Source organism: Suncus etruscus, chromosome 5, assembly GCF_024139225.1.
Source record: "Suncus etruscus isolate mSunEtr1 chromosome 5, mSunEtr1.pri.cur, whole genome shotgun sequence".
In the NCBI taxonomy this organism is placed as follows: Eukaryota; Metazoa; Chordata; class Mammalia; order Eulipotyphla; family Soricidae; genus Suncus; species Suncus etruscus.
This window is the reverse complement of record NC_064852.1, coordinates 61,975,475-62,002,531: the sequence shown is the minus strand read 5'-3', so window position 1 is coordinate 62,002,531 and position 27,057 is coordinate 61,975,475. Positions and strand designations below refer to the sequence as shown.

General features: G+C 36.2%; 1 protein-coding gene across 1 annotated transcript; it reads right to left on the bottom strand.

The window, feature by feature from the left end:
• INSIG2 (insulin induced gene 2) lies at positions 1-26,007 on the bottom strand. Its single transcript, XM_049773159.1, has 6 exons — positions 25,850-26,007; positions 15,305-15,688; positions 8,421-8,545; positions 3,917-4,083; positions 3,511-3,610; positions 1-1,727 (listed from the first exon to the last, which is right to left on the bottom strand). The coding sequence occupies exons 2-6, from the start codon at positions 15,546-15,548 to the stop codon at positions 1,686-1,688; spliced, it is 678 nt and encodes a 225-aa protein (XP_049629116.1). The 5' UTR covers positions 15,549-15,688; positions 25,850-26,007; the 3' UTR covers positions 1-1,685.
• Between the last annotated feature and the right edge of the window lie 1,050 nt (positions 26,008-27,057).

Genomic DNA, 27,057 nt, shown 5'->3' with positions numbered 1-27,057 from the left:
ATAATTACATATTTAATACATTTTGCTTTTAACAGCAATTTTCAAAGTAAACATATTATAGACCTTATAACTTATTAAAGATTTATAGTACTTACAAAGTTGATTCTAAAAATATACTTTATTTGTTCTATAGGAATAACAATATTTGGAAGATAGAACAATAAATTATAGCAGTATAGTTACTACCACTATAGTTAAGATTGTGTACATATAATCAGTATGAAATCCTTTTAGGATTTTTCACACTTTCAGCCTTAAAACATAAAAGCAGATTAAAGTTTGGCATACAAGTCCTCAGTCTGACAGCAATGGTTTTAAAACCAAAAATAAACATATCTAATTAACACTTCAGAGAGTAGGAGCACATGCACTTAAACATATACAAATATATTCTTTCTCTGAATCTAACACACACACATACACACACACACACACACACACACTCCAGAGAATGCAGAATACATATATAGAAAATTTCACCCTTGTATATCAAATAAGTTTCATCAATTTCGAAAATAAAAATGGGGATAAAAGTTAACTATTATGTGTTTAGATCACACTGAAATGGCTCATGTCATTGGAAAGATATGCATAAATCTGATAACAAGATATTTAACATGCAAAAAATGCATCTGAATATATTTTTAAACAAACTTGAGCTATTCATTAATGGGCATACTACTTACCCATCCATTCCCTGGAAAGCATTCTACTGATAAGGCTTAGCCCAGCTACAATGGTTTTCTTTACAGGAATCAAGAATATAATCCAGTAGATTTAAAATTTTCATTTTGGATTGCTTGGGGTTGCACACATTCAACATGTGCAAAAGCAAGGGATTATTGCACTGTGGTTAACATCTGGTATTTTAAAAACATGTCTTCTGGTTAAGTTCCCCAATGGTCCTTACTTTTAGTTATATAGTCTTTCAGATTTAGAAACGAAACAATTTAATACTAGTAACATCACCTGCTAATCACTTTTACTTCCAGTGTTTAGTCAAAACAAAAAATTACTTTCTCCAGTAATGCAGGTTTGAAGATATTCTATGACAGATCATTTCCTTTGGGACATAGAAACACCCAAAACTTTCTAACAGGACACTAAACTAGACACTAGCCACATATTAGATTACCCAAAACTGATACTGCTGTGATTAGGAAAAGTTCAAAGGCACAACAGTAAGTATAAAAGAAAAAAAATATGCCAGTTCTCTATTTGCTTTTTATTTTATTTTTTGGCTTTCCTCTTATTTCATTTCACTAAGTAAATAAATTATTCAAAACACTCATATACTCTGCATGGCAATAACAGAATATTTTGGCACATCAACCCTATAATACAATATATGGTACATTAAAAAATTAATTAAAAAATTTCATCTATTAATCAACATACTTTTAATGTAGTGTATATATATATTTTTTTTTACAGTTATTTAAGTCAAATACATAAAGGTTTGTAACTGATTTACAGATGAAGCAATCACAGATTGCAGTATTATATATGTGATGTGTGTATGTGAGTATATATATATAAATATATATGTGTGTATATATATATACCAATCAAGAGAAAAAACTGCATTCTGGCAATTTTACAGTCCAAAGTTTCATTGGCATATCTATCATTTACATGTCCTTTTCATCTTGCTTTTCTGTACAAAAGATATATGTTTGCCTTCTTCATTCCTGATGAGATTTTTCCGCAATTACTTTGCATTCATACTGTAAAATTTAAAAGGTTGAAATGTTAAAGTTAGAATAGCAATTTCCTTGCAAACTAAAAACCTCTAAAATTATCAAAAAAATTATTAATAGATAACCACTTTATTTTCCAAAGAATCTGAAAGCTACACAAAAATTGCATTAAAAAAATGTGAAAAAGGAAAAAGAAAACTGACATTCCCAAAGTGAAAGAGGTACAGTCCAAAGCAAAAAAACGAGGCTCCTACAAATGATCACAGTGTATGATTTATATGAACCACAGAAATCAAAATAAATTAGTTAATTAATGAAATTAATGTTAATGCTCAATAAGGCAATCAGAAAAGGAAAGGTTGTGATATTAAAGACAGCACTGATGAAATAAATTCATTTGATATCTTTTCAAACTACTGTCCAGGGAAAATATAGAAATCTACTACATTAATAAAAGCTTCTTGTTAAAATAACATTTTAGAAGTACAGGTTATTTTTTAAAAAGTATACTCACAAATCAAAACAAGGGAAATGTTTAAAATAATTGGATGACCAGATATATCATTAAAAAGAATTCTTTTTTTTTTTTTTTTTTTTTTGGTTTTTGGGTCACACCTGTTGACACTTGTGGGTTATTCCTGGCTATGAACTCAGAAATCACTCCTGGCTTGAAGGACCATATGGAACGCCGGGATTCGAACCACCTTCCGTCCTGTAGCGGCTGCATGCAAGGCAAACATCCTACCGCTATGCTATAGCTCTGGCCACAAAAAGAAATTCTTTAGATGTCTCCCATATGACTAAAAGTAAAAAGTGATGCTTTTTTGTGAAGCTATCATGGCTACTTAATGCTGTTCCCTAACATTTGCTATCACTCAGGTTATAAATAAATGTCCTTTTCCTTCTTACTGATAATGACCAAATATTATGATTTGCCAAAGATAGACATGATCTGCTATTTATTAAAGAAACATAATCTTGTCATTTTAAAAAATACTCCCTTGGGGCCGGAGAGATAGCATGGAGGTAAGGTGTTTGCCTTTCATGCAGAAGGAAGGTGGTTCGAATCCGGCATCCCACATGGTCCCCTGTGCCTGCCAGGGGCAACTTCTGAGCATAGAGCCAGGAGTAACCCCTGAGCACTGCCAGGTATGACCCCAAAACCAATATATATATATATATATATATATATATATATATATATATATATATATATATATATATATATATATATTCCCTTTTGGGAGAAAGTGACATGCAAGGTGCTCCTCTGTAAACAATAGTGCAAACCATAGTGTCAAGAAGGAAAGAGACAGAGAGAGAGAGAGAGAGAAAGAGACACAGAGAAAAGCAAATTGCTACCCCAGAGACAAATGGGGGAGGTGGGAGGGAAACAGGAGATATCAATAGTGTGAAGGATGCACTGGTGAAGGGTGGTGTATATTCTATGATCGAAACCCAAGAATGAACAATTTTGTAACCATGGTGCTTAAATAAAGTATTTAATAAAATAATTTTTCAGTGCATTATCAAAAGAAAAATTAGAATTATTTGTAAAAAAAAAAAACTATTCCCTTTCAATGAGGAATAGCTGTTACCATTTAAACAAAAATAGAGGATAAATCATATTGCTTATATTAACAAATTTTGGCTTTTCTGTCCTGTTTTCTAGAGATGTATTCCAGTGGAACTGAAAAAGCAAAAAACACCAACTTGACAGCAGCTTTGCCTTAAAGAATTGACATTTAGAGAAAATGTATTGTATGTCTCAATATCAGAAAAGTTACTGAATAAGGAAGGATCAGCTTACCATTGCCAGTTGTCGACCAATGTTTCCCATTGTTATACCTCCAGCAAAAAATATACAAGGTAACCAAGAACGAACATAAAGAAAATCTGGAGATGTATATCTAAAATTAAAGAAAACATATTAAACAACCTATGGAAGAAACGGAATGATATTTATTAAGGCCATTACAATGGAGGCTGGTGGGAAAGCACATTCTCTGCATACAGGCAGGTCTCTAACTCTGGAACCACATAGTGAGCTGATGTACATCACTCCTCCCCCATCAAAAAAAATTATTATACAGATCAAACTGGCTAAGCCAATTTTAAAATCTCAATTCTGAATTGAATTATCATTTACTTATCTAGTAGATAATTACATACTTACCAATAAACAATATATACTTACTGATAAAACAAATACTTACTGGTAAACACCATTATAGACTAGTAGTTGAGTGATTATGGTTGCCAAGAAAGCAATTCCCACTCCAAGGCCAAAACCACTTCTAGATCTATCGAAAGTCCACCACAGTCCAATGGATAGCGCAGCCAGTGTGAGAGACAACTGTATGTTGTTATCAAAATCCACTTTCTGAGAGCAATGTTAAGGAATCATCTTGGAATTTTTCACTGAATGTATCACCTATTCACTTTTTCAAAGTAAGAAATATTAGTCTTAAAAGAACTGATTACTTATCCTAGGTTTCACTAAATCTTTTAATATAATGCATAAGAATAAGTGGGATTAAAACTGCCTTTGATATTTAATAAAGATATACAAGCAGGCATGGTATTTCATTCGTAAGTTCCACCACCCTGTAATATTTTCCCTAAAATAGAGATATATTTAGAAGATCAGGCATATTATTTAAGAAATGCTTTCATTGCTAAAAATGTAGCTGGAAGTGTTGGAACACAGCATTACCAAAGAAACACACTTTTGCTAAAAAGGAATTCAGTCTTACTTCTCAAACAGGTTTAGAATTACTTAAAAATCACATAGGAACTTGAAAATAAAAGAGCTGACAGCTATTTAAAAGGATACCACATTCTCTGTATGATTTACTGACAGACACATTTTATAATAATGCAGTTCAGAAACAAGAGTACCAAGGACATAGTATCCCTTTCTATTATGTCAACTGTTCTAGTTTTAATTTGTTGAGGATAAAACCTTGAGGTGAACATTATCTTGCAACCTGCCAGCTATTTTGGTGCTTGAGACTTTTTGTATAGGACAGTTTGAGTAAATGATATTTTATTTCCGTCACCTACTTAAGCATCTATTCACAAATGTACAGCCCTTTTCTACTTCAAAATCTCTGGGCAAAACGAAGCTTTACAAATTCAATTTTCTCATTTCTTTGCTAGAGGATTACACTAAAGGAATTAATTTAAAGTATCATTAAAAGGGCATTATCTATGTCCCAGAGGCCACATCTTGACTCAATATCCAGCTTCCCAGGGGGGGACTACGTATCTCACCAAACTAACTGGCCTGGGCTGAAACTACAGAGATAGAAGTTCAAAAACTGCATTTGAAACCACTTTCTACTTCCTTTTATACTGCATTGTTTACTACCATTTCCTACTAGACCAGTTGAACCACAAGCTTCCATGGTTAATGCAGTTATGAGTATGTTTGCTGGAAAATGTCTTATTTGTTTTAGCTTTCTCTTTTTTTAATGTACTTGGGTGATAAAGTTACAATATTGCCTAAGTTTATAGTTTGATGTACAACACCACCATCTAAGTGGTTGTGATCCTCCCCCTTGTCCTTATATTACCTTTGGTCCAATCTTCCCCTTTTCCCCACTATTTGCTGATTGACAGTTATGATTTTGGTGCATATTGTTATCTCACTTTAACACCACCAACGTGCCATTGGTGCTATACTATGTGTTACTTTCAGACAACTTCAATAAGCAGTTTTTGTTCTTCAACTGGTATTATACCTAAGACTAAAGAAAAGGTTATGAGCTCTGATTTCCTATTCAAATCTTTTTTGTAAAAAAAAAAAAATGTGAAATTTGATAGTAACTGGACTCTGCTTCATTAAGAGCTAAAGCAGGGGTCTCAAACGGCCCTCCGTACAACATTTTGTGGCCCTGCCCTAGAGGAATCTTTTTTTGTTTGGTTTTGTTTTAGTTGTTTGGGTCACACACACACACACACACACACACACACACACACACACACACACCCCAATGTTCAAGGCTTACTACTGACTTTGCACTCAAGGATCACCCTGACTTTGACTCCTGCGACCCATGGGTAAATTGAGTTTGAGACCCCTGAGCTAAAGCATAATGAAAAGGCTTCAATGTGTCAATTTTTAAATCAGTATCATGCAATTTCCAAAAATCAGTCTAAATAGTCTAATATTAAAGACTGTTACAAATTTTGTAAACAAAATTTTGGTTTTGCTTAAAGAAGGGTAGAGCAGGTAAGGTTCCTATACTTAAGTATCTCAGAGAAAGAGAAAGAAAGGAATGATTTAAGAGAACTCTTTAAATGAGCTATACTAAGCTTTTTTAAGTTCCAGAAAAGGTTATTTAAATATCTGCATAAAAATAGTAGAAATGTCTGGAATGGAAAGTCTAATCCATCAGACAAATAGGGGTTCAGAAGCTATGGGGCTCTGTGCAGGAGAATGAGTTATTCATAGGTTTAAGTCAGAGTCTAATCTCAGTCTCACAAGATAAAAGACTTGGCAAAGTATAGAGTTCTCTACATTTCATTTATTGTTGTTGTTATTGTTGTTGTTGTTGTTGTTTTTTCTAAAAAATGTGAAATTTGATTTCTACAGTTTTATCTAGATACACTATCTTATGAGCCTTTCCTTTCATCTTAAGTAGGAGTCACTCCCAGAGGTGGTTAGGTCCAGTTGCAGGGAGAGGGTATTGATTGGGAGCACCAGATAGTGCCAGGAATCAAACCAGGGCCTCACATATGCAAGATCTATGCTATATTACTAGAGCCACACCTGCAATCCAAGATTTTCTTAAGCCCTTCTAAACTAACAGATCTGTGAGTAAAATTCTGAGACCCAAAACATTCATCAAAATGCAAATGTTGGGAGTCTTTAGTACAGAAAGAAAATGGAAAACCTAGCAGTCTTAAGAGATTTCCAAACAAAGGCCAGCAAAACCAGAAACAAAGAGTAGGTTGCTTTGAACACGTAGAATCCTGTCCTTTTCCTTTGTTACTGTTCACAAGCTTCTCCATACTTTCTACAGAGGCACAGGAATATACTTGCCACACAGCCTACTCTCTCTCCAGCTACCTGCCAGTCAAGGTCATTTCAGTTAACAGAGAAACTGTGGGAAGCTGAATCATGCTTCTTGTACCAATTGACTCTCTCCACCTCCATTTGCTCTCTATTCCAAATCATCTAAAAAAGAGAAGCATTTTTAAAAAACAATATAGCAGTTCCTCTTCTACAACAGATCCTACAAAAAGTCCAACAGTTTCAGATCCTCTTCTACAACAAAATGTCAGGGTGGAGGAAAAGGAGAAGTTGGAAGAATTAATGAGGCAAGTTTTTATGTTCTTGGGGTAAATTTTTATTTCTGGGAGAAGCAGGCAGAGAGAAGCAGGGGTTACCTTACTTTTTTAATTAATATATCATAGAATTATTCATTAATAGCTAAGTAAAATATCAGAATCCCCAAATATCAAATTTTTAAAAATAAGCACATAAGAAAAGTAAGTTATTAAGATATAATAAGAAATTCTTAATTAAGATTATTAAGAAAATTAAGATATATTACAGTTGCAATCTACACAGTGACTGCTGAGTCAATCATTGGCACCATATATGGTACCTCAGCACTGCCAGGAGTCTTCTCTGAGTACCAAAGGGTATGACTCAAAAGCCAAATAAAATAGAATAAAATAAAATTCTCCTTGGTCAACATTTAAGCTGGATTTTTCTACTTATGGCTTGTTGGTACTGATTAAAATCATTAAATGCCATTTTGCCTTTCAAAAAAAAATTATCGCTACTTGGAGCTGACTGTAGATCAATTGCAGAGTTCATGCTTTAAAAATATGAGTTATGAGTTTCATCCTTGGTACCCCTTCATCTGATCCTCCTCTCAAAAAAACTTATAATCTTTAAACTAAAAGAAAAACATCCAGAACTGAAAGCACATATCCTTTTTAACAAATCTTCAATAAAGATAAGAGTCTTAGAAAATGTCTTAATAAGGCCTGGAGAGATAGCACAATGGCGTTTGCCTTGCAAGCAGCCGATCCAGGACCAAAGGTGGTTGGTTCGAATCCCGGTGTCCCATATGGTCCCCTGTGCCTGCCAGGAGCTATTCTGAGCAGACAGCCAGGAGTAATGCCTGAGCACCGCCGGGTGTGGCCCAAAAACCAAAAAAAAAAAAAAAAAGTCTTATTAAAAAAAAAAGAAAATGTCTTATTATTCTTTTGTTTGTTTGTTTGTACTTTGGGGGGTTTTTGGGCCACACACAGTGATGCTAAGGGGTTACTCCTCGCTATTCTCTCTCTTCTCTCAGAAATCGTTCCTGGCAGGCTCAAGGGACCATATGGGATGACAAGTCCATCCCAGGTTGGCCATGTGCAAGGCAAATGCCCTACCTCTGTGCTATCACTCTGGCCCCTCTTATTATTCTTTAAGTTATTAAACTATATGGAAAAAGAGTAATCCAGCTTAAAAAAAAAACTAAGTAACATCAAAAGTGGAGTGGAAAATTTTAATAAAAGGCTATACCCCACACTCTACTTGCATAGTTACTACTGTGGTGTTTCTACAATAAGGTGTGCATTCATTTTTTCTATGACAAAACGAGCATACCACAACTTGATACCAGTGAAGTTGCAAGGGGCTCGCTATGCTTTGGCTTGTAGAAAGACGCTTTCTTATTAACATCTTGTTAGGCATTACAACAGAAAGGATACAGCACTGGCATGATTTATACCAACAAAGACAGCTACACACCGCATCACACTGGACCACTCTCTTTTAAATTTATGTGGTTCTCCCAGATGCTTGTCAATGCAGGGGTATAATAACCCAATCACAGCTATAAGGAAATAAAGAGAAAAAAATTAAATTATCTTAAATGCTGTATTGGCAGAACTTAAACTAGATTCACTATAACAACCAAAATATGTGAAAGATTCTTTTTTAAAAGAATCTTTTCAGTTTTTTTGACATCAATTACTAATATTTTTTAACTTATCTTCCAAGAGAAAAATGAGAATACCACTAAAAAGAGAATGGCAAACAACTACAGTCGTGTTCTCAAACAGCATAGGAAAAACACTATTTAAATGAATGACTTGCAATTTAACAGTTTATAATAGAGGATTCGTGTTACTTTTCTTTTTTTTTTCTTTTTTTGTTTTGTTTTTCGGGCCACACCCATTTGATGCTTGGGGGGACCATATGGGACACCGGGGATCGAACCATGGTCCTTCCTTGGCTAGCGCTTGCAAGGCAGACACCTTACCTCTAGTGCCACCTCGCTGGCCCCTCGTGTTACTTTTCAACAACTAATATGTTCAAATATCAAACAGCAGTTAAGCAGTGTTCTAATCTATCTAATCATGAACTATGCTATTAAGTGACACAAATGCAAGAGAACCTAGAAGAGAATAACTGTGTCCCATAGCTTCTTTTCCTAAACTCCCATACTTAATGCCTTGTCCTGACACTGCTTTTCACTTTGGTCTTCTAATAAGATTCCAGGTTACACTAGTAAAGCAGGAAAACTTAAAGAAAGAAAGGTAATCTATAAAAAGTCTATATTTTCAGTTAAACATTTAATTTACAGTTAAAAAGAATCAATTGTTGAACATATTTTACAAAGAAAAACTTAAATGATTATGTTATTTATTACAAGTAGCTATGAAAAAAATCTATAGTTGAGATTCAAAATATTCTCACCCAATTTTTAACTTAAATACTTGCCAAACAAGTGTTTGACTCATCTAGTAGTAAAATGTTATAAATGTTTACTCATTATAAAAACACTTTTGGAAGGAGACTGGTGGGGAGCAGAGGGGCACCAAATAGAAAACAAAAAACACTGAGGAACAGAGCAACAGCATAGTGAGTAGGGCACTTGCCTTACACACAAGTGACTCTAGATCTTATCTCAGGCATCCCATATGATTCTCTGAGAACCACCAGGAGTAACTCCTGAGTGCAGAGCCAGGAGTAACCAGTCAGCATCTCCAGATTTGGCCCCAAAACAAAAACAAAATAAAAAAGACTATTTACCGAACCAAAGCATTCTTTAATTATAAGGGAAATATATTTCCTTAGATTAAATTTAAAAGATAGCTAATGATCTTAAAAAGACAATCTTCCTTAAAAATAGAATAGTTTTGTTTTCCAAATAAAGACACAACTGTCATATTACTTGAAAACCATGCTTGAAATGTCCGATACTATGATGTATTATTATATGAAATCTAAGTGTCTGCGGGTAGGAAATCCCTTCTTCATCTGGTATTAGCTAGCTGATTTATCTTCAGGGAAAAATGGAAATAGCCATCATTTATACCAAAGAAATCACAGATTTTTTTTCATTTCTGCTACCAATTGAGCAGCATTAAAAAGAGGTTCTGAAACCACTGTCAGTTTGGAGTTGACTGACAGTATTGTAAATCTGCTCTAGTATTGTAAACCTGCTCTAATCCACAAAACTGAAAGTGCTTCTTTTGATTTAGACTTTTGCAAAGTATTATATGTTCACGGGCCACCAAAAGATTAACAACAAATGTCAACAGTGCAGAATTCTAACAACGGTTAGTAAATTTAAAAGTTTCACATATTACTGCAATTTAAAAGCCTCTGCTCTAAAATCCTGTGAGATTATGACAGCATTTTTTCAGATTTCTAGAAAATTAAAATAGCAATGTGCATGCTAACAGTTGAACTATATCTAAGTAACTATATTTTTTTTCTCAAAGGATCATAAAACCAATAGCTCATGTTTCCCTTCCTAACCCTTTCCCCCCACCCACACACCTCTGTCCTTTACTTGCTACTGAGAAAATGCAACTAAGACCAGGCTTTCCAAGTCAATTTTCCTCAAGAGCTGATGGCATAGGTAAATAATTAACATATAAAGAATGTGACATGTGTGCAAAGATATAAATAAGCAAAATTGATTATATTTTATGAATGTGATGTCAGACTCACAAGTGAGAGACAATTGAGGAGAGAAAGCAAAATCACAAAAAGGGAATTAAAACTGCCACACTGCAAACCTTGGGATTTGCCAATAAAAATCAAACACACTGAGTATGCATGGTTCTCGGTTGCTTGCTAAGAGAGAGAATTCAAGAAAGCTTGTCACTTCCCATTAAACATCTTCTTCCTTTTCTTTAAATAAAGGCATGGCACAGCCTGATAGCAAAATCTACAGTATAGGAAGGCACCACCATTTGAGAGCTCAGCAGAAATACATCTGGGCTTCTTTTCCTCTTCCTCTATCTTAACAAGAAAAACACTTAAAACCAAACACATGTAAAATCAAACACAGAATCCTCCTTAATCAGAAAGTTCTCTGATGAGAAAACTTTAATTTGGAGGGGGAGATGTTTGTTATTTCAATTAAATGGGTAGAAATAGGTAGGTAGAAATCCTACCCATATGAGTTAACCTTTTTCTATTTGTTCTTCATAAAGTTCCTTTTATGTCCCTCAATAATGTTCAAGAAATTTCTAACTCCAACTTTAATATGTCACACATGTAAATAACTTTACCTGAAATATCAGTCATTATTAATCTAAAACTGGAGAATTAAGAGCCAAAACCCTGAGTTCAATCTACATTTGATCTACAGCAACTCTCTCCTCTCTTCTCTCTCTCCTCTTTTCTCTCTTCTCTCTTCTCCCCTCTCTTTCTCCTCTCTCCTTTCTCTCTCACCTCTCTCTCTTTCCTCTCTCTCTCCTCTCTCTCTCTTTCCTCTCTCCCCTCTCTCTCTCCAGAAGAGCTATACTTGTTTTCCAGATTGACAGTGGTGCAACAGAGAAAGATAGCAAATAACCACAGACACCCCCCCCCCACTTTAATATTACTGGGCAAGAAAAGTAAAGGACAGTTGATAGTTTTCTTGAGATGGTAAGAACATCTGGAAACAAATGTAGTATGATCAATTATGCCAACTATATGATGCACTTTTTTTAAATAAATGTAAAGAAATGGTAAAAAACAGTTTGAAAATGCATACCAACATACATACTTCCAAAGATTACATACCACATCACACAATCACATACGTATGTGTTTCTTACAACATTAATCTGCTTTTTGCCCCCTTGATATTTTCCCTAAAATCGGGGGAGAAGCAGCAATCATGCAAGAATTTCTTTTCCATCTTTGACAACTTTCACTAATCTGGCATCTTCACCCACATGGACTAACCATGACTTACCCAAGCAAATCAGTAGCAGAATTAATTAGAATCTAGATTCCCTAACGCCTCTATTTTCATTTGCCCAGATACCTCATGGAATCACTGCTTTCAGAAGAAACATTTGAAGCACGAAATGTAAATGCAAATTCCACAAATGAAAAGTATGCGGTTAAGTTTGTGTGACAAAACTAGCAGTTGGGAAAAGGCAAGAAAACAGGGAAAAAGTGATTGAACGGTAGCACTAACATTTAAAATTCTTCTTCCTAAATATATGGTTGTGGCAAAAGTGGGCACTCAGCATAAGACAAAAACATCCTTTCCTCTTTTTACTGAGGTCAAATGAATCAAGATTTACTGCTACAGCCCTGTGGAGAGCACATGGTAAATATATATATTATATATTTATATTTTATATTTTTATTTTTATTTTATTTTAGATTTTAAATATATATATATATATATATATATATATATATATATATATATATATATATATATATATATATATATATATATATATATGTGTGTGTGTTTTTGAGCCACAACCAGCAGTACTCAGGGCTTACCTCTTTATACTGCATTTGGGCAGGATCATTCTTAGTAGTACTCAAGGGACCATACGTGATATCAGGGATCAAACTTGAGTCATTCACATGCAAGGCAAGCACCTATCTCTACAGTCCCTGTATTTATTTTTCAATTCTATTCTAATTAATTATATACCTTTAAAACTGTTACTAATTTCACAGGCACAAAGACAATCAAATTATAAGTGATTTTTTTGTTTGTTTGTTTGTTTGTTTTTGGGCCACACCCGGCGATGCTCAGGGGTTACTCCTGGCTGTCTGCTCAGAAATAGCTCCTGGCAGGCACGGGGGACCATATGGGACACCGAGATTCGAACCAACCACCTTTGGTCCTGGATCGGCTGCTTGCAAGGCAAAGGCCGCTGTGCTATCTCTCCGGGCCCAAGTGATTTATTTTTAAATCAAAGCCACTGGCTAGAATCCATATTAGTGTATTCTGAGTCTAACAGTTCTGGAGATTTCAACAGAAGCAGCCTGGAAGTGTGAGCACTTCCATTAGCACTTTCCTCTTTTCTGACATGTGGTGACTGACCCAGCACCACTGGTTTCTGGCTCTGGGTCCCCAAGCTCACAGATTTCCTTTCTTTAAATCCCAATCTTTTTACCCCCAAGACAAGCACAATGCCAACATCTCACTTCCACAGGTGCCCTGAAGTTAAGAGATCTACTAAGCACTTTAGCAAACATTTAATAAATGATAGTTTCTCACCCCTGTCCATCCTTTAGTCTATTAGAAACATCCTTGTTCTGTCATGTTTCCAAAAAGACTTTCTACAGCTATTCCATAGGAGAAAATATAGTACCAAATAAATGTTGGGAACACTTTATTGTTCTCTTGAATTTAAGTGGAAAAAGGAAAGTATATGAGATCTAGTAGATACAACAAAGAATAATAAATACAATTTATGTTCTCTTAATGTCAATTTAGATTATTTTGTCTATACCTCTTAGACTATGATAACAACCCTGGGGAAACAAAATAATATCCTTTACAGCAACTTTTTCCAATATGAATTTTGTTATAATGAAACATCAACAAATAACCAAACTAAAATCATAACAATGCCCTTTACAATCGGCAAATGAAATTATGTAAATATTTAGTGGTTTCACAAGGTCACTATAAAATAACTCACACTGGGCCAGAGTGACAGCACAGTGGGTAAGGCATTTACCTTGTACATGCCAACCTGGTTTGAATCAGCATCCATTATGGACCCCTGAGCCTGCCAGAAATGATTTCTGAGCACAGAGCCAGGAGTAATATCTGAGTGCTGGCCAAAATAAAACAAAACAAAACAAAACAAAACAGCAAACAAACACACAAAAAAAATCACACCAAACTCCCTACCCTACAACCTCCAGCTCAAGGATACAGCTCAAGAAGGATTTACTTTACTTTGCAAGGTAATCATAAATATTAAAATTAAGTTACCAAATGGGTATTTCAAATAGCAATTTCCTCCTTTAATCAGAATTAGCATCTACCACATAATTAATGTTTCCTTATAATCATTGTATAAAATAATATTATTAATTTATTCATCTCAGTCATTAGAAAAAGTTGGTACAATCTTTTATGGAATAATCATATTAAGTCAGTGTGAATTGTTCTACTTTACTCACTACATACTGTACACCCAAAGAAGAATGAAAGCAAACTAATAAGATAATAATGATTAGAAACAAAGAGAATTTATTTCATTGATTTAAGTATTTATTATTCTTAAAATAAATCTAAGAACAAGATTCCAAGAGGAAATATCTAGACAAATAATCTCAAAATTTACATAGCTTTAAAATTTGAAAAAACTAACCCATCTTCAAGCTTTCATCTACTTCAAAAACATTATCATCATATACACATCAAACCCTTGAAATTAAGCAGAGGTATTAATTTTCAAAATAGCTTAAAATAAGATATGTATGAGATAGACTAAAAAAAGGACAGAATGAAGAGGTTAAAGGTCTCAACCCTAAAGGAATCATGATTGTTCTTAGAATTAACTTTTAAAATTTACAAGTCAGAAAGAAAACAAACACAAAAGAATACATACGCAGTGATTCTATTACATAACATTCCAGATAGATAAAAACAAGTTAGTGACAGAAAAATCAGAAGGCTAAAGTGATAGTATATCAGGTAGGACAGACAATTGGCTTGCAAGTTGCTGATCTGGTTTGATATGCTGCACCCCATAAAATCCCTATGATCACCAGGAGTAATCCTGAGTACAGAGTTAGACATAAACACAGAGAAATAGTGGGTGAGGCCTCAAAACAAAACAAACAAAAAAAATGAGTATTTAATCAGTAAAATCCTGAGGTTTATTTGTAAGGAATAGACATCAAGAGAGCCTATGAGAATTTTTAAATGAAAAAAATTATTTTCTTGATGATAAATGTATCAATATCTTAAATAAGCTTTGTAAATCTTAAACATGTGTATTAAAATCTATTCACTGGCATAATATCCTTCAATAAAATTAATAGATCATTATAAATGTCCCATTTAAAATTTACTGCATTTTAACATTTTTGGAAAAAAATGTATAATTTTTTATTATGTCCTCTTCACATAGGTACACAAATTAGTATTTCATTTTTAACTTAACTAAAAAAACATATCATGATGGAAATGCTTTCTGATGGGATAGTGGTGATTTGACTCAACTCATCAAATTTCTCATTAAGACAAGCCCATTGTACTGTATTTAAATTAGATCTCAATAAAGCCAATTCTTTTTAATGTGTTGCTCAGGAAACTTTCATATCCCTGTATCCTATTTCCATTCTAAGCAGTACAGAAGCAACTTACACATACCTGAGGCTGTACCACAGCACGGTGGTACCCACCATGCTGAAGAAAAGATGCTGGCAATCACATCAGGAGGAAAGAGAGTCACATTTCTCTGAATCTGAAGCAAATTTAACACTAATGCGAGAAATACTCCAATAAAGAACAGCACTACTCCTCGAATCATCAAGTTCACACTTCGGCTAGTGATTGATGAGATATAGGGGCCACATTTTTTCGGCCCCAGTGACTCTGTCTCTCCTTCTGCCATGGTTTCATAAGTTCTGTAAATTGTGGGGAAAGAAAAAGGCAAAAAAAGTGTGGCTTCCCAGCCAACTGTGTGTAGAAGCAAAGTAGATTTGTGTTTCAACAGTACCACTTCTCTTCCTGAAATAGGACCTACATGAAATCCTGTAAGAGATCAAAGAAAGAAATCAATATAAAAATTAGATATTACTAAGAGGTTTAAAAAGCCTCTATATACATGATATATAATAAAGCATTATGCTTATATAACCAATTCAACCTGAACAAATCACCCAAGAGACCTGGAGAAAATAGTAATAATAGCTTTAAAGGAAAGTGGAATGGGTTATTTGAGATATTTTCATTAGAATCAGGAGAAATTACAATTCAAGTTTCTGTTCTCTTGTACCTAACTCATCAAACCCAACACTGAAGCAGAATACTTTATACTTCATAGAAAACCACATATTTTGACTGAAAATACATAGTTCACAATAAAATATGACTTGATTTGAGATAATTTCCACAGGGGAACAAGAAATCCTCTTGTAATGTTTAATGCATAAGTAAATTTAACTTCTGCATAAAAGCATGATACAAAAAAAAAAAAAAAAACAACGAGACTACTACCCACTTACCTATATAAATACTCAAACACAAAACCAGGCCTGACCAGCTCTACTTAGGGCAGGGGTCTCAAACTCAATTTATCTGGAGGCCTCAGGAGGCAAAGTCGGGGTGAGGCAGGGCCACATAAGGGATTTCACACAAAAAAGTCCTCAAATTTCATCATTAACAGTTTTAATTATTTCTTCTGAACATGAATAGAACATTGAGGGAAGTTCATGAACAGTTCTTCTGAACATGACATCTTTTGCCTATTCCTTGCTGCTAGAGACTTGACAGCACTTCTTCTCACAAATCTGAACCACATTTGGCTTTAGAGAGGAAGCAGTTGAGACACTTAGTATGGCTTGAAGATGATCATCATTAAGTCTAGACCTGTACTTTGACTTATTGAAGTTCAATGTGGAAAATAACTTTTCACACAAATATGTGCTCCCAAAAAGGCACATGGTGCACTTGAACATTCGGGAAAGCTCAGGAAAGCTGGGGGGCAATTCTCTCAAAAATTGCCCATACATGTCTGCTTTTCCACTAATCTCCCTGAACTTGGCTTTGAGGTCAGAGTTGCATTGCAGGTCAATGAGCTCCATTTGAAGCACAGGAGGGGCATCTTGCACATCAAAGGAAAAGGGGTCCACAAAAATTTGGAAAGTGGTTCTGTGCTTTTTGAAGTCTACAAATCTGTGATCAAATTCTTTCTCTAGCTTAAAAATAGCATCAACATATTTCTCACCACTGAATGGTATGCCTGCATCCACAAGTTCCTTGCATGCTGGGAAATGGCAAAGGTTTGTCTGAGAGAGCTGGGATTTTCATAACACAAGTTTTGTGGAGAATGCTCTCACGTTGTTATAGGCAGCACTGATAAGCTGCCCCGGCCCTTGTAACATCTTGTTTAGTACATTCAGCTTATGTGTGATGTCAACAAGAAAAGCTAAATGCATGAGCCATTTGTGATCACTCAATTCAGAAACAGCATTCCCATCCTTCTCCATGAAGCCTTTCACTTCTTCTCTCAACTCAAAAAATCTTTTCAGGACATTTCCCCTACTGAGTCAATGTACCTCAGTAAAATAGAAGCACATCTCCATATTCTGGCTCCATTTCCTCTAAAAAAGCACAGAACCTCCTGTGCTTTAAGCCCCTGGATCTTATTTGGTTGATGCATTTCACAACAACAGACATCACATTGTCACACGGCAGGCATTTACTGCAAAGGGTCTGCTGATGGTTAATGCAGTGAAGAGCAATGGCCTTCTCTACACCCTCCTCTTCAAGTTTTTTTTGAACAAGTGCCACCAGTCCATTTTTCCTCCCTGTCATCGATGGTGCTCCATCGGTTATTATTCCAACAAACCTCTTCCACGGCAAACCTGCATTTTCAATGGCATCACACAGATGCTGAAATATCTCATTAGTGGTGGTCTGGCCATGCATTGGAATTATTGTAAGCAGCTCCTCTGTCAATTCAAAATTGCAATCAACACCAAAGACATAAAGTGTGAGCTGCGCAGTGTCTGTTATATCTGTGCCCTCGTCAAGAGCAACTGAGTATGCATCAAAACATTTGGCTTTCTCACACAGTTGATGATAAATGGTACTTGACATGTCAGAAATGCGCTCTGCCACAGTGTTGGCAGAAAGGCTGATTTTGCTAAACTGACCTTTATTTTCCGGACAGATAATACTTGCAGCCTGTAACATGTTTTTTTTTTTTTTTTAACAAACTCTCCTTCTGTGAATGGTTTCCCTGCCTTAGCAATCTTCTCACTAACCATGTAATTAGTTTCGACTGATGCAACATTCTCTTTGGTTGCTTTTTTGAAGAAATCTTGTTGCCTCATTAGACATGCTTTAAGACTGGCAACTCGCTTGGCTCTCTCATTTCCTTGATATTTTGCACATTCCTCAGCATGTTTAGTTGAATAATGGCATCTCAAGTTGTATTCCTTGTGCACTGCAACTTTCTCTGAGCAAATAAGACATGTGGGGATGCCCCTATGCTCAACAAAGAAATACTGTGTCTCCCACTTTTCCTGAAATTGTCTGTGCTCGTCATCAATCTTTCTCTTCACTGCAGGCTTTGACGAAGTCATGATGAAGGTATGACAAAATCTAATTCTGTAATAAACTTCTCTCCCTTAGGCCTCCGATAATGCAAGAGACAGTGGGCAGGAGCAGCGGAAATGACGTCTGCTCTAGGCGCAAAGTATTCTCGATTATTCGCTTACCAAATATTCGCAATAAAAAAATCGCATTAGTAAGAAAAAAAATCTCAAAAAATCGCATTAAACATTTGCATACCCTGAACAGAACTGCTCGGGATATGCGAATGTTTAATGCAATTTTTTTTCTTACTAATGCGATTTTTATTGCGATTATTCCGTAAGTGAATAATCGTTAATACTGCAATATTTGAAGGCTGGCCGCGGGCTACAAAATGTTGTACAGAGGGCCGCAAATGGCCCGCGGGCCGCGAGTTTGAGACCCCTGACTTAGGGCCATAGCTACACCCCATCCCTGCCTTGACCAAGTCTGCCTTTGGTGAAATCATGGAAGGTATTATGAGAAAACTGGAGTATGAAGAATTAAACAAGCCTGAAAGAATATGAAGGGATAACCTGGAAGTTGATTCTAAAAAGTTTTATCCACTGGACTCCTGATTCCTAAAACCAGGAACTCAACTAGTATGATTAGTCTATATTTACTACAATAATCAAATTGATCTTTCTGTTGCGTGTTTTAGGCAAAATAATATGTGAGATTTTCATGAGCTGTTCAAAGCACCTTAAACTTTGGAAACTAGTTGTAATGAACAAAAAAATCCCTGACTGGTAACTAAGTAATTTTTTTGAATTCTTAGATCAGTTTTTATATGTGAGTCCCAAAAACGCAAAAAAAATTAAATTTAACCAAAATTCCACCCCTGTAAAGAGGCTGAGCTGGAATTAAAATCCACATAGTCTGACACTAAAGGCCTCATTTGACTACTTTATTCAGTCTCTTAAAAAACTGTAAATTCTTCTGTGTTTTCTATCAACAGTAACACTTTATAAATTATTTATTTTATCAAAAAACATACCATTAAACTATATTTTTATAACTTACTTTTATCTCACCCAACAATAATATATCTTGGGCATAGTAACAAGTATATAAAAGAAATTTCCTTTGACTCTCAAAGTAATTTATTTTAAATCCTTCTAATAGCTACCTACTAATGATATGTATAGTTGTTTTATAGATTGTGAACTTTTTAATGTAGGCCTTACTCATTTCTCAAGTCTCCATTGTGCCTTTATATCCAGAAAGATACCTGCTTATACCATACTCAGACCTTTTCTCTCCTCTCTCCTCATAGAAATCTAAGGGAAATGACAGATTCTTATTTTTTTTAAGTGAGTTATCTTTTTCTGAGTAATCTATTCTGGATTGAGCAGACCTTTTAGAAGACAAACCTGGCACTTCATCATCATTTAATATATTTTCTTTGTGCTTTCAAGTTTTAAAACAACTTTAATATAGTTGGAACAAAACTTTTGTTTTGTTAATTCAGAGAAAGGTGTTGACTTTAGAAGTAGGAAAATCAGAATATTTGTTTGTATTTGGGCCACACCCAATAGTGCTCAGGGATGACTCTTGGCTCTGGGCTCAGAAGTGTTCTAGGGACCACATGGGGTGCCAGGCGTGCTAGGCAAACACCCTACCCACTAAACTATCACTCTGGTCCCTTTAAAAAAATCTAGTACTTACTTAAGGTAAGTACTAGTAACTCTCAAAGCCTGTCAGTTCCATGAGAAAGACATAAAGACAACAGAGTTGATATTTTGTTGTTGTTGCTGTTGCTGTTTTTACTGAGCTTCTGCTATTTCTAGGCTCTGTGTCTAGCACTCACAAACCTACTTGGGTCTGCAGCATAACTTAACTCTACAGTTGACAATAGAGAAAATACTACAAACTATAACTGATTGATGGAAATATATCCTCTAAACATCAACTTAAATGTCCCTAAAACATCTCTTGACTTGTTCATGCATACTGTTACTATGGTATCCAACATGCTAGCATATCATGTGTCCCTTTTAGCGAAATATCTGAGAAGTTACAGAATTCATCTTCATCATAATTCTAATTAATGATAAAGCATCCTTTGATGAAAGGTAATAAATGTTACACAGATAACTATTTCAAAATATTAAAAGACAGGCATTATTGCCCTTCTTTAACAGACAATAAAACAAAACCAACCAAATTCGGTAGCTTGCTTATGCCATATGAACTCGAGTTTTATCGAGGTTTGAATGAGCCTTAAGCCTATTTATTTCCCTTAATACCTTGAGTCCACTCCTTGATTGAGCCCAGTAAAAATTCTCAGACCTCTTTGACATATAGGTCTAGATAAAAGGGGATTTGGTGAAGGGAAAGATGAGAGGATATTGGAAATGGTCTGAACTCTAATATATTTTTAAAGTACTAACGTTGATATAAGTAGGTCACTGTACCATAGCACAAAGACAATGAAAATAAATGTACCAACACCTTGAGATATTTTTTTAAAGTTTTAAATGAAATTTTATTTACTTGTAGGTTTCCCAAGCAGGGTTCAGGAGGTTCAAGAAGACTTTTCTGGCAGTTGTTGGCCAATCAGGCCCAAGAGTCAATGTGAGATTCTGAGGTCATAGAATTGCTCAAGTCCTAAAGTGCCAAGCAATCATGGGCCACCCCAGAGGCCTCCAGGGCCTTATCTTGAAGTGTTCAGGGATCTCTAGGACTACTAAACCTAAGGATGTTCATTGGCCACATGGTACCAGAGACTGAACCAGGGTTAGCCATATGTAAGACATATGTAAGACATGTGCCTTAATAAGGTATCTGCTATCTCTTTGGGCCCTAGAGCAAATCTTAGAAAGATGTTTTAAAGAGGGGAAAATCATATAGCCAATGCACATACTGATTGAGACGAATAGTTGACTCTTCGCTTCCCACACTCCCAACCAAAACAGCAGCCATTCCCTTTCTGTTGTTAGAGCAGCTAGTAGAGTATTGAGCAAACAGATCACTTTAGTAAATAATTTATGTTTACAATGTTTCCCCACTCCCACAGAAAAAAAGAAGTTATTCAAAACAGAGATTAATGACAAGCATAATTTTATGCTGAATAATGGTCTTTTAAAAGCAAAATTTTTAATTTAAAAAGCTCTTACATTGCACTAGGTCCCTTCTCACACACAGTCACCAGTTCTCAAAGGGCATTTTGGGCAGAACAAATACTTGGTGGTGTTGAACCACTCTAATAAATACAAAACATCAAGCATCCCTTCTCATACCAATTAATGCCAGACGAACCCCCTTTCCTATTAGAGACAACCAAAAATGTCCTTACATATTTCCAAATGCAGTTCTACCACTGCCAGGGAATTCTCATTGAATTCCAAGAATGTAAAAGGCTTTCTAAACCCAATATGGTTTTTTGCCACAATTGTTTATCCAACCTTTCCTAGAAATGTTAGTTTATAGCTTCCTACTTCATCCCCAAAGGTTTTCTTTAAAATTAACACAACACTTGTATGATGTTCATTTCAAAAAATTTTTCAGAAAAATATTAAAAGACTCCAAAAAATGAACTATGACTCCTATAATAATACATAATTACTGTAAACAAAAATAAAAGTAAAATGAATTAGTCATGGTATCCTAAAATGTAAGAGAAAAAAAAGAGGAACTGTGAGATTCCAGGATGCATGTGAAGCTGATGAAAAATGTCAGTTGTGTATGTGTACATTTTTTCTAAGAGGATAGCTCTGCAATTCACACCAAGGCCTCAAAAAAATGTTAAAGCCCCAAAACAAGTTAAGAATCAGTGATCAGGGGCCGGAGAGATAGCATGGAAGTAAGGCATTTGCCTTTCATGCAGAAGGTCATTGGTTCAAATCCCGGCATCCCATATGGTCCCCCGAGCCTGCCAGGAGCGATTTCTGAGCGTAGAGCCAGTAGTAACCCCTGAGCGCTGCTGAGTGTCACCCAAAAACCAAAAACCAAAAACCAAAAAAAAAAAAAAAAAAAGAATCAGTGATCTAACATTCTATCACCAGCAAAGTGGATGAGAACCAAGGTAAACAAGTAGAATGGCAAAGTCAAGATGGATTTGACTAGCACAAATAGAGTACATGGAAATGACCAGAAAATGATTCAAAATAAGAAACTCCACAAGTTCATTCATTCCCTTCCAAGAAATAATTATGTTCCTTAAAAACATAGGACCAGAGTGACCAAGCTTCCAACCTAGGTTGGATCTCTGCACCCTTTTGGTGCCATGAGCCTACCAGTAGTCATCATTAAGCACAGAGCCAGGAGTAAGCCCTGAACTCCACTGGGTAAGACCCAAAAAGAAACAAAATGAAATACTGTTCATAAATACCAGTGACACACTTAAGGGCATAGCTTATTTTAAAATGAAATCTCTTAAAATAAATTTACTCTAGTTTGTTCTTAAGTTTGATTTCTTATATTGTTCTTATTTTGTCTTATACTGTTTTCTCAAAACAATGTGTACCTATACCATTCAATATTACTCTTATATAAATTATAAATTTGATTTCAAAAATTATTTAAGCCACTTGGAAAATTTAGATTACTCAAGAAATTGTTTAAATGACTTTTAACAACTAAAAGGTTGTTAGTACTGATATATATTAGAGGTCAGCTTTAATAGATCCTACCAATAATCCTGACTAAATAGGCAATTACATTTGGTCTTCAGTTTACAAATAAAAGATTAAATTATTTCTAAGATCAAAAAACTAACACGGTACAAGGAATAGCCCCAGCACCCTAAGTGCAGAGATCTTTCTATTTTGTCACTTTGCCTCCACCTATAAAAACCATGCAAAAACCAATTATAGGGCTGGAGAGATAGCCTGGGAGTTAAGGCATAAGCAACTGAACACTTTTTTTTTTATCTCCAGCACCCATATCACTTCCAGATAATCTCTTGGTGCAGCTTTGGATGCCTCTAAACACAGATACAGTGGCTCTGGTAATCCTCCGGCAATCTCTGGGTTTGAGCAGCACACACACACACACACACACACACACACACACACACACACACACACAATTCAAGTTGGCAAACTCCCATTAATATCAAAATAATGCTGGGAGTAGGGGGTACACACACACACACATAAGTTGGCAAACTCCCATTAATATCAAAATAGTGCTGGGACTAGGGGGTACACACACACACACATACACACACACACACACACTATTCAAGTTGGCAAACTTCCATTAATATCAAAATAATGCTGGAAGTAGGGGGTATCAATGACCCAAAAAAATAAAAATCAATATAACATGAAGGATTTTATCCTGGGCCCTGACCATGGTAACCCTAATCATAGGTTACTTTCTGTAAAATGTTTTATAGTAATTCAATAGCTCAATAGCAAATCATCAAAACTGGAAAAATATTATACCAGGTACAAGTCTACCTGCAAGTGGATTAACATTATTTTCAGATAAATAAGAGAGTTATAAGTGATTTGGGGCTTTGTTAATAAAAATTAAAGTTATATTTACCACTGAAACAACTTTCAGGCAACAGACATTTGAAAACAAATAAAATTTCCTGAAACCTTAAAACCAGTTTTATTTTAAGAACTGTGACACCCCCTAAAACCAAATAGGAGCACTCATCTTCCAATAATAATCAGTCACTCTCTGGATTTACTCTGTCTCTTCAGGTGTGTAGATGAGACAGGATACTAAATAATAAAATTAAATTACTGCCTCACATCCTTTGCATCGTATGCTCTTACTAAAATGGCATTCTCAAAATAGAATAGGTGCTAACATTAGGAACAACTCACTTAAACCACTGAAATGCTACATTATTGTTAAAATTACACAAATTTCAGTTGGCTTTATTGACACTAAGAATTTCTGGGTGGGTGGGAGGGTGTATATGATGTGTCTTGCTTTTCAAGCCCGAGTTATATATCTTGAATATCTCGATTGTTTGTCTCTATGTTTCTTTACTTGTTTACATTTTCATTCTGGAAAAGCTCCAGTACCTCATCATGTACTTCCTCTTTCTCTCTCACATATATTTCAAAGAAAGTTTCATTCAATAAAAATGACAAAAAAAAAAAAAGCTTGCCTTGAGGACACTGTTGTTCATATTTACTCTGAATATTAAAACCCCAAATCAAGAATATTGAGTTAGGAAGTAACCTTCATTACTGTTTTGTCATATTTCTTGTTTTTCATTATTTCCTTCTGGGAATCCCAAGGCAGGGCCTCCCTCACATATACTAACCTGGTGATCTACCATTAAGTCACAGTCCAAGCACTTTAAAGTTTAAAAATATCAAATCTCTGTCCCTAGGAAGATGAATCTATGCTTTACAAATAAATTTCTCGAAGCAATAAAAACAAGTGTCTTGAAATGGTTGAAATGCATTTTATCATTTCCTCTTCAAACTAACATACAGTAAGGTGTCTGCTGTCAGTTTAATAAGAACATCTTTCCCAAATATGCATGATTCACTACTTGATTCATTCTATTTGATATATATATACTGAGAAGTATGGCAAAACCCACTATTTAACATAATGTCCTGGGAAAGAATAAATGGCGATAAAGGAGGACTCCGTAGAATAGATAGCAATTTTTTTTTCTTCTGAGGTCTAGACTTCCCTCATTTATTTACACTCCATGGTTAGCCATCAATGTTAAGACCCCCAAACTGACAAAACAACATAGCCTGCTTGGCAGTGTTTATTCTTCCTGACCACATCACATTGCTTTTGCCAGCTTCAATTTCACTGCAAGAGTGTTCCAGGTCAGTGTTAGTAGCTCAACGGTCAAATTGTCATTTCCTACTTCAAGCATTTCTTGATCAATCCTGCAATAATAAACTCTTCGTTCTCAATTGAACTAACACCACCCACACACATACACACTTTTTTCCAAAATAAAATAGGCATGTCATTTTCATGAGTTTCAGCACCCTCCCTCTCTCCCCCCACTCCAGCCTCTCCTATTCCTTTAATCCGATTTTCCTTTCCCAGATTGTTAATCCTCGGTTGAGGGGTGGGGGGGGGGGGGAGGAACCAAAACATCCCAGTATCCATTGCCTACTGAGCCTAGGTCCAGGCGAGTTCTCTGGCTTCCCCTATACCTTACTCAATGTTTCTAATTCCAATCCAAACTACTTAAGTTCCACTTCTCAACTCAATGACAATTTTTGCACCCTTTTTGCGGATTGCAAACTTCCTCTAAAATCTGATTATGGATCACCCATCCAGGCGTGAGTCTCCTTTTCCTGGCCACAAGCTTCCCTGACAGCTGTTGTACTTGACAGCTGGCTGACCTCCACCCCATCAGAGCTCCAGAGGCGCCCTTCCCATTCCCCCCTAGTTTTCTTTAGGCTCGAACCCTCTGCCAAACTCTGAGCTCTGGCCTCTCCTAGGACTTCTCCCCAACCTCCATGCCTGCTTCCGGACCTCACCGACCCTGCTGCAGGTACACAGAGCCCCTTGGCCCTTCAGGCCCCATCTGTGGTCCTTGCCAGCAGGCTCCTAGGCAGCCAAAAAACACAAGTAATTCCTCTGCTCGAGGACCACCCGCTTCCTCACACGGCTTCTCTGGGCACCAAACCACCCGCGCACTTCACCAGGGAGACCCCAACTCACCCCCGCCTCCGCCATCTTCTGGGACCGGCCCCCGCCCCCTTGCGCCTCTTCCTCCTCCCCTCCCACAACTCCGCCCGGGAGTCACTGCGCCTGCGCAACCGATGCGGACGCCCTCCGACGGTCGGGGCGGAAAAGCTTCCGGTTCCCTACCGGCACTAGCTGGCAAGCCCGTGGGCCGGGGCAAGAGGACTTCCGGTCTCAGTGAAATTAAAGGCTAGAGTTGGAGGCGTGGATTTGGCTAGTGGGAGGCTGCTGGATCAGCTGTTGTTTGCCTACCAGGCAGTCCTGGACTGTGTCGAGCGTCCAAGACCGACCCAGTGGGCGGTGTAAAGGAATCGCGCGCTGACACAACGCACACTGTCAGCATTTCCCGCTTAGGAGCCCAGGGGAAGGGCTCTGGAGGACAGGCCGCGGAGAACACCGACTCTTTGTGCTTTGCCGGGTTAACTCAAACGTTTTTTTCGACTAAATCATAACTAGGGATGGGGAAGGGGAGTGCAGACGGTAACACGATTATATATTTCTTTCTCTCCACCCACAGCACTTTATGCAATTTTCATAGATAAGCATCCTCAAGTTAAGCCAGGGAAAACTGTTTTTCACAGGAAGAATGTTAGAAGATGACGACAAAGTAATACATGACAGATCCTCGTTAATTTCTGGTTTGCCCAAAGTAGTATGTCTGCAGAATACAGAGGTCTTGAAATAAGTTGTAGATGAAATTTACGTATAGCGTGATTACTTAAGAGCTTTGCAAAAGGAAAGACTAAGGCGGGTAAGGTGCTTGCTACATATAAGTGGTCATCTGATCTGTGGCCAGAAGTAAGCCCAGTATGGGACCTCTCTCCATCCCACCCCCACCCCAAAAAGTAAGAGCTTTGCAAAGGAATGTCGGTGAAATTCCCTTGTGTTCAAATTTACTTTAAACTAGAAATAGAATGGTATTTGTTTATTTCTGAAAATTGAAAGAGAATTTGAATTTGCAACAAAAATGGGCTTAAGCCTATTTATTTGAACTTTGTTTTCTCTGTCTTAAGTATCTAGGGTTGTTACACCAAATGGACAAAGGATTTAAAAAGACAAAGGCAATAATTTCAAAGTGCCTGGATACTAAGATTTCCTTAGGGTCTTTTAAAAATATTTTTAACTTGATTGATTTATTGATAGATTTTTGGGCCACACCCAGCAATACTCAGGCTCTTCGTTCA

Coding starts and splice junctions, on each gene's coding strand:
- INSIG2 (XM_049773159.1), bottom strand. CDS start 15,548: ATGGCAGAAGGAGAGACAGAGTCACTGGGGCCGAAAAAATGTGGCCCC. Junction 4,084..8,420: donor GTATAAATCATGCCAGTGCT/GTATCCTTTCTG, acceptor CATTGCTCTCAG/AAAGTGGATTTTGATAACAA. Junction 3,611..3,916: donor GTCTATAATGGTGTTTACCA/GTAAGTATTTGT, acceptor CTTTAATTTTAG/ATATACATCTCCAGATTTTC.